Source organism: Schistocerca americana, chromosome 1, assembly GCF_021461395.2.
Source record: "Schistocerca americana isolate TAMUIC-IGC-003095 chromosome 1, iqSchAmer2.1, whole genome shotgun sequence".
In the NCBI taxonomy this organism is placed as follows: domain Eukaryota; kingdom Metazoa; phylum Arthropoda; class Insecta; order Orthoptera; family Acrididae; genus Schistocerca; species Schistocerca americana.
Window position 1 is genome coordinate 707192302 of NC_060119.1, and position 12840 is coordinate 707205141.

Sequence of the window (12840 nt, forward strand, 5' to 3'; positions counted from 1 at the left end):
AAAAGAAGTAATGTTTTCAAATTCAATTACCCATTAATTGTAAATTAAATAAAGATAGGAAAGACATGAAAATCAGACCAAAACTGATGGAGGACTATAGCCGAGTCATCAAAAGAAAATTCTTGACCACTTCAAACGGCAAAGTGCAATGGTTGACGTAGATGCATGCAGCAGCAATGCCAAGCCAACTGTAACTGTCAGAGACCTTCTAATGATGACTCTACTATATCCATGTTGAAAGGAAGTGGGGAAGGAAGTAAGTTGTTCGCCCTTGATAGAGGAATCAAACTGACTCTGAAAAAAATTATAAATAAAAGAATTAAAAATATGGAATTAAACATTAACATTTGCCCTACATGTTTACTACTATTACAAGGACTCAAATACTGTTAATTATGTATCACAGGAATTAACACTTCAAAATGAGGTGTCGTCATTAAGTGCTGGAGGTATCAAATGTCAAAAGTGTAACAAATGAAGCTGTGTGGAACAAATGGGAATTAAACTGTATCTGAGGAATAAAGGATAGTGTGTTGATAAACACTGATTGGTAAATTTCAAGGCATGAAAGCATGCTCAAATTAGTTCTGAAAAGAGTACCAAAGCAAGAACTGCAAAGTAAGGCTCAATGAGAAATAGCCTTAACAACTGACGATGCAGTAAATCTATTACAACCAAAGAATGACTCACAGCAAGACATCCCCATCATGAACTTTTATCACCACAGAAGAAAGTAGGAACTGTGTTGCAGGGTTCAATAATGAAATTTGCTTCAAAGTCTGTCAACAAAGTACAGGGTGTCCCTTTCGAACCCGCACATTTCTAAGATCCAGGGGAGAAAAAATTACAGTAGATATAAAAATGAAATTGCACTATAGTTTCTTGCCGTGTTATTTGTAACATGTTCTCTGTCACTGTCACAATCGATCAGCGGTGCGATGTAGTAACACAGGAATATCTTCAACATTTGTAGCACACATGAGGTCCTTCTTGAGTCCCCGCAACAAGAAATCCGTCAGGGTAATGTTGGGGGAATGAGATGCTCAGACAAATGTGTCCTCCATGTCCGATCCAGGGATTGGGTGATTTCGTATCTTGGAGCTAATGAACAGCCACGGACCAATATGACAGAGCTCCATTTTGGTGAATAATGATGCCGGGTTGCAAGTCTTGTATCTAAGGGTACACAAACTGCTTGAACATGTCCTGATATGATGACCCATTCACTGTGTTTTCTGCAGAGAAGAATGGTCCAACTATCCTGTCGTGCATCAGCCCACACCAGACATTTAATTTAGGGTTATCACCAACATGTACAATGATAATGTGCAGATGTTGTTGACTCCAAAGTTGAACATTATGCTGATTAACCATTCCTGTAACATAAAAGACTGCCTCATCTCGGAATGAACGTCTTTCTAGGAAGATGGCATTTATTTCAATACGCTGCAGCAAATTATTGGCATGGTTTGTCATTTTGCATCAGAAGTTGCCGAATTTGCACTCTGTAAGTATACAAAGATGCTGGTACACAGCACAATGCAATGTTGCTTGGCATACATTCAGTTGCCTAGATGCCTATCAACCTGACTTACATGGGTTTCTGAGAAACACTTCTCCTCTAAAACATTCTGGCAGTACATGTCTTAAGTGTTTCAGAACACTTCTAGTTGTCAGAAACTTATGATACCATTCCCTTACTGGTTTTACATAAGGTGAATAACAGTCACACAACCTACGGTAATTTCTTTACACAGTAATTGGCTACCTTGTTTCTGAAAACCACTTACTGCCTGTGTGCACAGCTGTGGAGTCCCCATTTTCACTTCATGTGATCATGCTGAACTCTGGTAACAACAGTCTGGACATGTGACATGGGAACATAAGTTCTTTGAGATTCTGTCGAATATGGTGCAATTTCATTATCAGGGTGTCTACGTAGACAAGAAAAAAAAATTCCCGGATTTTTCCCGGATTTCACGGTTAAAAACACAATTTCTCCCGGATGAAATTACATATAAAGCGGGTGAAAACACATCCGTGTTAAGTAACAATATACTTTCCCTCGGAGCTGTAAAACCTATCAGTCCTTTGAATCGTAAAGGTCTTATACCGGCGGAGGACGTCCCAGCACTTTAGGAAACGAAATCCAGGAAAAACAATGCGTTTGGAAAGTTGTTTGATGTGAGACAATATGCACAGAGTTTTTTTTCGTATTGCGAAAGTATATACACAAATTACAGCGCGGTAGCTTCCGAAACTCTAAAACAGAGATTGCATTGAGCGATGCACTTTTGTCAGCCAGTCATAGCTCATGTCACGTGATCTCGCTAGCGAATGACGGCAGTTATCCAGAGCACGAGGCCTACGAGAAAGACAGGCCGCGGCGTGTACGTTACGAAGGTAGGCCGAACTCGCTCAACTCGGCAAAATGCGTTTCTACAAAAGTAACGCATCTCAAGCCACTATTCGTAATATTTTCTGGTGATCTGTTAGAAATGTAAACAATTGTGACGTCACGCACATCGAATGCACGTTTGTTGTTACGGACGTACTGCATAATCTTCGACCTAAAGCCTTTGACACTTTTCGGTGTCGGCACTCTGGTCTGTACATTGTGTAAATTACCCATTTTCTATGCAACTAAACTTTTATTTTGGTGTTATTCTCTGATTATGTTTCATTGCTGCAGTATTATTCAGCAGTATTGGATTAAAGTTCTTTGTCAGCGTATCAGATCTTACACGTCAAACCTACAAAACTTTAACTGAAATCAAAAACAATGAAAAATCCTGGAATTCTAAAAAATTCCCGGTTTTTCCCGGATGAAAAAATTCCCGGGTTTTTCCCGGATCTCCCGGGCCGTATACACCCTGATTATCCTACCAACAGTATTTTTGTTTGTTTCCTCCTGGGCCTCTGAAATGTGGGAGGTTTCAACAGGACACACTGACATCTTTATTGCAACTAAAGGTGCTTCTGCCACTTATTAATACTTGTAGTAAGTTTTGCACGTTGTTCCCACATAAACAGGAGCAGAGACAAAGGTGTAATCAAACAGCAATGAACCACTGAAGTTACTGTGTAAAATATGGATCAACATACAACAAAAACTAACTTTACAGGTTACACATAACAGCAGTTCATGCTAAAGGGCAGTTCTGATAAAATAGAAGCAGTGTTTGGTATTGTATATGCCCGTGAAGAATCACTCTAAACTGTAGCTCAGATTATAAACTAGCATTCAAGTTGTTAACACACTAACATACATAATAGCAGTTCCGCCCCATTACATAAAACTGGTATTACATCTAAAGCAACTTTTCTGCGAATATTGAAGGAGTCAAATTTACAGTGATGCAAATCAGGAAATTTCCATGAAACAGTTCCTGGGTTCCTTCTGAATTACTTAAAAAGACAGACTTATAAGTCAATGTAAACATAATAGCACGCTCAAGTTTTGACAGTTATCATTAATAACAAATTTATGCATACCTACCTATGTTTGGATGGTCTAGCATTTTCATTATCCTAACCTCTCTGAATAACTGAAACATGAGAAAACCAATAAAAGTGTTGATAACAATGTGTATTACATGCAATGCTATTTAAAATAGGTGCAAACAAATAGAAATTACAAAGAAAAATTAAATGCATCCAATGTAAATATAGATAAATTATTAATTCATGAAAATTACAAATGAGAAAATAAGGCGAAAAGTTCCTTGGAAATTAAAAACCTCCTGAAGAATGAATTTCCACTCCACACATGACAAATCAAAGAAGAAATGCTGGAGTAAATGGCTGCAATGACAGGAGAGGCGGCCAAGCTGGAGTAATTGAGTGTTAGGACAAGGAGAGGTGGTCAGGCTGGGGTAAGCGAATGTGAGGAGGGCTGAGCAGGCCAAGTTGGAGGGAACAGCTGGGAGGTAATGAGAGCAGCAACAGGGTGGCATGAAGGCAGTATCAAGGCAGAAGCGCAGCAGTGGCGCATTGAAAGGTGGTGGTAATATTGAGGAGAAAAAGGGTGCATGCAACGGCTGCTAGGAAGTGGGGAGCAGCTCGTGGTGGGGGGGCGGATTTCGGTGGTGCTGCTGCTGCTTAGTGGCAGCTACAGGACAGAGCCGAATGACCAAACGAAATGGGTGACAAGTGAGGAGAGGAAGGGTCGATGGGGACAACAAGGCAGAAAGTGTGGGAGGGGAGGGAAGAAGGGGGGGGGGGGGGGGGGAGAGTGGTGGTGACATTGCGGACAGGATTGGGTGCCCAGTGACTACAGTGTGGACTGAGGGGAATGCCGGGTGATGACAGTGCGGACAGGGTGGGGGGGGGGGGGGGGGCAAAATGGCAATGGGTTGTAGAGGATGTGGGGGTGGATACATGGTGGTGGCGACAGGGCAGAGTGCGCGGCGCACACGGTGGCGGCGACAGGGTGAAGTGTGTGGCACACTGGTAGCTTTGGGTCGGGGCGCGGGGTGATGGCAGCAGGGTGTATATGCTGGCAAGCAAAAATATTCACAAATTTCCCAGTTGAAAATACGCTTTCTCCCAGGTGCAAACACAGTTTATCCAGGCGAGGATACACTTTCTCAGTGTGAAGTGGCTTTGTGCTTCCCCCTGGAATCGTAAAACCTGTCCCTGGCACTTTACGAAATGAATCAAAAAAAAAAAAAAAGGATGTGTTTTGGAAAGATCTTTGATGCAGAGCAGATTTTCGTATTCCAAAAATATTATTCCACCAAACTCAAAACTCAGCACATTAGTTTCTGAATCACTGAAATAGAGATTGTGAGGCACTTCTGTCATTCAATCATTGCTCACGATACGTTATGTCGCCAGCAAATGACATCTTATACTCAGAGTATAGGACACTTTGAGTCAGCTAATACCAATATCACTGTTAAGTTGCACGAACACACAAATACTAAAGTTCCTTGTTTAAATTTATAAATGTATAGTGTACGTACAAGAAAAGCTATGCTTAAGCATATGATTTTTTTTTTTCGTATATTACCCCTTTGCAATATATCAAACACAAACATGCTGGTAAAATCTGAAATAATGGTACCAATGGGTGGTCTTCTGTGTCCAAAATTTTTCTAAGCGGCTGTACTCAAAGTGTTAAGGTTTGAATGAGAATCAAAAGCTTTGCGATTCAAGAAAACTCACTGCACAGCCTCACTCAAAACATAATTAATCTAGTGTAAAAAGGAAATTTATTTTGAAAGCAGTGCTTCTTAAACCACCATTCACAGTTCTTTTCCGCTACCTGTTAGAAATTTTTGGTCAGTTTGATTAGTTGCCAGAGAGCACTAAAAGAGAAAATTTACTTCGCTTGTGTAGCTATAATAATGTACAAAGTCCTTGCTTAGTCTTTGCTCCGCTCATACATCTTTCTTCCCTTTTCTGTTTGGAATTTCATATGTAATGGGGCTTCAGTGCAGCATGTTATTTGGAGGGGACAAATAGTCATTGTACATAGGGCAATTGTTTTATATATCGTATCTAGAAAAGGAATGCAAAATTAGAGAGCAGTCCTTGGCACAATATTCATTCCAAAATTAGACTCTGTAACTCAAAGTACCTTTAATGTTTTGCTATGTGGTAACCTCAACATATACTTTCTTATTTGTACACTGCAATACTGTTAGGTAGCATTTCCAATCAAGTTTACATCCACACAGCACTGCAAAAAGCTAGTAATAAGCTATACAAATTTCTTGCAAAAATAACAAAAAGTTGTTTGTATACAACGGAGAGGGGAGACGGGAGCCAGAGCGGGGCGGCGGCAGCGCGGAGACGGGAGCCAGAGCGGGGCGGCGGCAGCGCGGAGACGGGAGCCAGAGCGGGGCGGCGGCAGCGCGGAGACGGGAGCCAGAGCGGGGCGGCGGCAGCGCGGAGACGGGAGCCAGAGCGGGGCGGCGGCAGCGCGGAGACGGGAGCCAGAGCGGGGCGGCGGCAGCGCGGAGACGGGAGCCAGAGCGGGGCGGCGGCAGCGCGGAGACGGGAGCCAGAGCGGGGCGGCGGCAGCGCGGAGACGGGAGCCAGAGCGGGGCGGCGGCAGCGCGGAGACGGGAGCCAGAGCGGGGCGGCGGCAGCGCGGAGACGGGAGCCAGAGCGGGGCGGCGGCAGCGCGGAGACGGGAGCCAGAGCGGGGCGGCGGCGGCAGCGCGGAGACGGGAGCCAGAGCGGGGCGGCGGCGGCAGCGCGGAGACGGGAGCCAGAGCGGGGCGGCGGCGGCAGCGCGGAGACGGGAGCCAGAGCGGGGCGGCGGCGGCAGCGCGGAGACGGGAGCCAGAGCGGGGCGGCGGCGGCAGCGCGGAGACGGGAGCCAGAGCGGGGCGGCGGCGGCAGCGCGGAGACGGGAGCCAGAGCGGGGCGGCGGCGGCAGCGCGGAGACGGGAGCCAGAGCGGGGCGGCGGCGGCAGCGCGGAGACGGGAGCCAGAGCGGGGCGGCGGCAGCGCGGAGAGGGGAGGCGGAGTAGGGTGGCAACAGGGTAAACAGGGGAAAAGGGGTGGGGCGGCGACAGGACAGAGAGGGGACACTGGGTGGGGTAGTAACAGTGTTGTATCATCTTAATTTAGACAATGGAATACACCTATTCATAGTTACATTGCAGAATATAGCAGCAGCAGGAGTATAACAATAACGAATTCAATTTTTTAACTTTAATAGAAGTATTATATTATATCACTGCTTCCGCATCCCCCCACCCCACACCACCAACCTAGAAAATTTAATGTGCATTCAATTTTATCTATCACAGATACGGGTTTAGTTTTTTAACATTAATTTGAAGAAGACTTGTCTATAGATAAATTTTATTTACCTTTTGCAGGCTTCCAGGGTTCAGCTGTGTTTTATCAATTATTTTTATGGCTACCTGTAAAACAAGAGAGACTATAATTAAACAAGAAATACTAAAATATTTACCTCAAAATATGCTGTACATAAATATTAATATACCAAAGGATTGTTTTGCAGTGATCACGTTGATCTACTTTCACTGAGAAACAACATGGAGAAGGCATTGACCGTGCTTTAGGACAGTTAGTAATATCCATTATTCTTAGAAATACTGTACATAAGACATAAAGTGTCTGAAGTCTAATATAAAAGAATGTTTGGGCTGCATATTCGTATTTCACAGCACACACACAGTAGAAAACTGGCAGTGCAAAACACGGTATGAAGTTCCTATACACTATACAATGAGTATGGATGTCAATGTTTAGAAAAGAAAGCTATAATCTAGGACAAAGGTAGAACCATGTGCCTACAACAAATTAATTAACAACAAGTTTTCCACACAAAGCAAAACACTTAAATTATTTCAGCTTTCATGGGAAGAAAGAAATATCTGAAAATTTTATTATCTTAACCATCACAAAATACATTTTTGTGAACTGACATTACAATACAAATAATATGAAAGACAGGTACTACCGCTCTGTACTTGAAATGTGTGCTCTTGTATTTACTGCCTCCATTAAATTTTCTCTACATGTGTTACATGCCTGGTTGCTGCAGTTTACAAGCCCGACATCTATGTCATTTCCAACAATGATAATTCACATTGTGAAGGGACTTTACACTGTTGACCCACTATGTACACAAACAAAGTATGAGGTGTGTGAAAAAATAGTAAGACTGATATTTTATTTATTGAAGTTTTTATCGCTTTCCAACAACAATAATTTGTCCCCCTCAAATTAGTTCCCTTGGACGGCTCTACATCAGTGGAGCTGTTGTTTCCACCCTTGGTAGCAGTGCGGAAAGGCTTCAACTGGAAAGGACTTCAACATGTCGGACACATTGTTTTGAATGTGCTCTAGAGTCTCAATATAACATCCTTTCAAGATATTTTTCAATGTCAGGACAAGAAAAAAGTCACAAGGACTCAGATCAGGTGGTTTGGGTGTCTGTGGAACAACAGGAATGCTTTTTGAGGTAAAAAATTCTGTGATGAAAGTGTCCGTATGACATGGGGCATTGTCATGATGGCCACTAGCCTGCAATGTATGGCCTCACTCAATTCACCTTTTACCTGAGCCTTTCAACTACATACATTACACACGCATGTACTTTCCACCAAACACTGTTCATCGTAAAGATTGGCAGCAGTGATAGAGGCATGAAACTGAGCTTTATTTCAAATTTACACTTTACACATTGTACAGAAATTCACTGAGCCGACATCTAATTGGTTGGTTGGTTGGTTTCAAAGAGAGGGGAAGGGACCAGACTGCTAGGTCATCTGTCCCTTGTTCCGAATAAAAGAATGCCACAAGAGTAAGAATAAAACAAGCAAGACTGACAACACAAAACGGAGAGAAAGGAAAAACCACAAGAAAAACAGAAGGGCAACAAACACTTCAATGGACAGAAGGGGAGAAGAAAACCACAGAAACGCAAAAAGCAGGTAGAAGAGATTAAAACAACAAAACAGATTACCACGGCTGGCTGTCCATGAGAATAAAAAGGAGAATCCAGCAACATTAAAACCTCCACCCTAAAAGCACAATGGTGGAGGACACAGAGGGACAAAGGACCTGTGCTAAAACTTAGATGAAACGATAAAACCCATCCTCATGAATAAAATGTAAAACTAAATCTGCCGATGAGGCAGAGTCAGATAATATTAGCAGCAACAATTCCGGTAACCAAAGATTTCGTCACAGGGCAGTCAAAGTGGGACAGTGCACCAGAATATGGGCCACTGTCACCTGTGTGCTGCATCGACACTGAGGCGGATCTTCATAGCACAGGAGTTAGCTACTAATCGCCCAAGCATGGCCAATGCGGAGCTGACAGAACCATAGAGTCCCTGCGAGAGGCCCACATGGAGGACTGCCACACTTTCGTGGTCTCCTTAATGGCATCAGTTTGTTGTGTGTACTGCGGTTATGGCATTCCGTCTCCCAAAGCCAAAAACCTGGTGGCGTAAAAACAAACGCAGATCAGTTATTGGAATGCTGATCACAATAAGTGATTTCCTTATAGCCTGTTTGGCCAGCCCGTTGGCAAGTTCATTGCCTGGGATGACGACGTGTCCTGGGGACCACACAAACAAGCACTGAACGACAGAACCGGTCCAGGGTACAGATAGATTCCTGGATGAACACTACCGAAGGATGACGAGGGTAGCACTGGTCGACAGTTTGTAGGCTGCTCAGGGAGTCAGTACACGAGAGATGGCCACTAGCACTGCCGTGAATACATTGCAGCCACCAGGCAAGGAATGCTGTTCAAAATGACCTCTGTGGATGTAGGCGAAGCCAACTTGACCATCAGCCATTGAGCCATTGGTGTAAACCGCTTCAGAGAGGAAGTGACAGCGGAGAGCAACAGGAGTAACTGCTTCCATAGGGTCATGCGAAAGATCCAGACGAATCTGCGGCCTAGGTGTACACCATGTATATGTATGCAGACGGACCTGATTGGGAGGTGGTAAAGGGAAGGGCTCCAGTTCAGACAGAAGGGATCATATGCGAACTGCAATCGTTAGCCCTGACCTAGGCCGCCGATGCAGGAGATGAACTCCCCGGGTGGAAAAAGGAGACGATAATTTGGACGCGCAGGAGAACTACGAATGTATGCAACGTAACTGGCGAGCAGTTGTGCACGTTGGATCTGGCCTCCACCAGTTCACTGGTCACCGGACTACTCCTAAAAGCTCCCGTCACAAGGCGAAAGTGACAATGGTGCACTGGGTCGAATAAACGCAATGCTGAGGGTGCCTCCAAACCATAAACCAGACTCCCATAGTCAAGGTGGGATTGAACAAGGACTTTGTAGAGCTGCAGCAGAGTAGAGCGATCTGCACCCCAATTGGTGTTGCTCAGGCAGGGGAGGGCATTGAGATGGTGCCAGCCCTTCCACTTAAACTGACGAAGGTGAGGTTGCCAAGTCAATCAGGCATCGAAAACCACTCCTAAGAATCGATATGATATGTCTCCACTACAGTGAGTGGACCGTCATTAAGGGAAGGTTCTGGTTCCGGGTGATCGGTAGAACGCCGACGGAAGTGCGCGACACAAGACTTAATGGCCGAAAATTGGAAGCAACGGGTGACAGTGCATGACTGCAGCTAATGGATGGCTCCCTGTATGCGCTGCTCAGCAACACCAGTACTGGTGGAGCAGTACGAAATGCAGAAGCCGTCTGCATACAGATAGGGTGAGATAGACGGCAGTCAGCTGCTGCTAGACCATTAATGGCCACTAAAAATAGTGATACACTCAATACAGAGCCCTGTGGGACCCCATTCTCCTGGATATGGGGCGAACTATTTGAGGCACTAACTTGGACATGAAAAGTACGAAGCAATAAGAAATTCTGGATAAAAATCGGGAGTGGGCCTCAAAGGCCCCACCCGTATAACGTGGCAAGGATACGATTTTGCCAGGTGATGTCATACACTTTGCGTAAATCAAAAAATACGGCTACAAGGTGTTGGTGTCTGGAAAAAGCTGTTTGGATGGCAGACTCGAGGGACACAAGATTATCAGTGGTAGAGCACCGCTGGTGGAAGCCACCCTAACATGGAGCCAGTAGGCCATGTGACTCCAGGACCCAACTCAACTGTTGACACACCATACATTCCAGCAGCACAACAAGAACGTTGGTGAGGCTGATGGGCTGATAGCTATCCACATCAAGTGGGTTTTAACCAGGTTTGAGCACTGGCATGATGGTGTTCTCCCACCAGTGCGATGGAAAGGTGCCATTGCAACACAGAGGCTCGAGCACAGTGCTCAACAAAGTGATCGGCAATTGCATTTGGATCGGTACATAGTACGCCATTAATGGTAAAGCCAAGGACACCTGTTGGGGTTTGGTACCCAAAAAGACATCTGATTTTCGTCCATACTTGGGAAGGTGACGTATGGCAGCCAATAGTCGACACATACCACTCCCAACACTCCTGTTTCTGTCACTTTATAAGCTGGAATACTTGGGCACAGAGCTGCTTATAAAGGCTATAAGATGCTCTAGGGAAGGGTGTCGCTTATGTTGCTGTAGAGCTCACCAACATACAGTAATTGCCTCAGCAACTTCCACCGACCACCAAGGGACTGTCTTTCGCCAGGGGCACCCTAAAGAGTGATGGATCGCATTTTCTGCCACAAGAACTATTCTGGTATTCACTTGCTCCACCATCACATTGATGCTACCATGAGGGGGAGAGTAAACGGTGATATCAGAGGTGAAAGTTAGCCAGTCCGCCTTATTTAAAGCCCATTTGGACATGCATCCACAGACCCTTACGCTGGGGCAGTGTCTGGAAGATGGGGAAGTGGTCCAAACAACACAGGTCATCTTGTGCTCTCCAGTGTGTAATGGATCTGGGAGATGTGTTATTTTCTACTGGATTTGTCGATACCAAATTATAAATGTTTTCTTATATTTTTTGTCAGAATTTTTTTATTATATTTTGCCTTATTCTATGTTAATTTACTTATATTTTTGAGAGTGAAAGCATATTGATTACTATTAATAATTGTGACAAAGAATATCAAAGAGACTGATTACAAGTGGAAGCTTGTGTGTTGTGTAAAATGTCTTTGACGCTAGAGTCGTCTTTGACTGTAGTCAGTCGGCAGTGAACTCGTGGTGTGTGTTGACGGTAGAACAATGTGCAGGTCGCCGTCATAATAATTTGGAAGTGAACAGAAAGAAATGAATTATGTTACCACTTTTTTTATATAAACTTTAAGAAGAAACCACATTCGAAGAAATGGTATTTGAAGCACCAAAAATGAGGCAAACCCATTGAACCAGGTCATTTCTGCAGCCGACGAAACTGCATTGTGGAATCATACTACCACTAGACAACTGAAACCAAGACAAATATCGCCTAGTAAACATCTTACGGAAAAGGTACTGTCACGAAATATGCCAAATTTAAGTAAATAAAAACAAAGTAGTGACCATATTTCAAGTGGATGGAAAGTCTTGGGCTGCAAATTGATAAATCAATGTCCAAGTAACTACCATGAGCCACACTGAAATGTGTGGCGGCCCCGGTATTTAAAATGCAGATGTCGAACTGGGATACGAAAGTTTCAACATCTCTGCCTCGGCAAGTAAGCATGGTGTCTGTCACCCCACAAGGTGTTATGGGCATTAAAATTTCCCAAAAGTAGGGAAGGTTTAGGGAGTTGATCAATCAGTGCAGCTAATACATTCAAGGGTGCTGCACCATCAGAAGGAAGATATACGTTGCAGACAGTTATTTCCTGTGTTGTCCATATTCTGACAGTCACAGCTTCAAGAGGGGTTTGAAGGGGCACAGTTTCACTACAGACTGAGTTTAGGACGTAAACGCAAACTCCACCTGACACTTTATTACAGTCGCTACAGTTCCTGTAATATCCCTTCTAGCCGGAGAGACCAGGGGTCCACATTGCCGGGAACCAGGTTTCCTGGAGGGCAATGCCGAAAGCAGGTGTAAAGCTTAACAGTAGCTGTAGCTCAGCCAGGTGGTGGAAAAAACCACCGCATTTCCATTGGAAGATGACATCATCGTGGAACTGGGAAGGCATGGAACAGTCAATGAGGCAGTTTACACCTCAGAGTCACCTGCTGCCACTGACGTTTTGCCTGAGCAGTCTATATCCATTGTGTCTGAGGGTCCGGCAAGATCCAGGTCCTCAGCGGACGCCAGAATTTCCACCCGATCCTGAGACGCAGAGCTTGTAGGTAGCGGTGGTGTGGTTGCCACTGCAAGTTCCTTGTTCTTGGGTGTCGTCTTTTTGACTTTCTTGTGCTGTTCCTTGGGTTTCCCTGGCTGGAAGGACTTCACTGAATCTGTCTCGGGAGTGAGAACGAGCATG

The 12840-nt window shown here is 44.5% G+C and overlaps 1 protein-coding gene across 1 annotated transcript in view; it reads right to left on the reverse strand.

Annotated features, from left to right (window-relative positions):
- Positions 1-12840, reverse strand: part of LOC124609901 (serine/threonine-protein kinase MARK2-like) — a 294494-nt gene that overhangs the window by 136946 nt on the left and 144708 nt on the right. Inside the window, 2 exon segments of the mRNA XM_047140111.1 lie at positions 3500-3548; positions 6831-6884. Coding sequence (XP_046996067.1) covers positions 3500-3548; positions 6831-6884 — 103 coding nt within the window.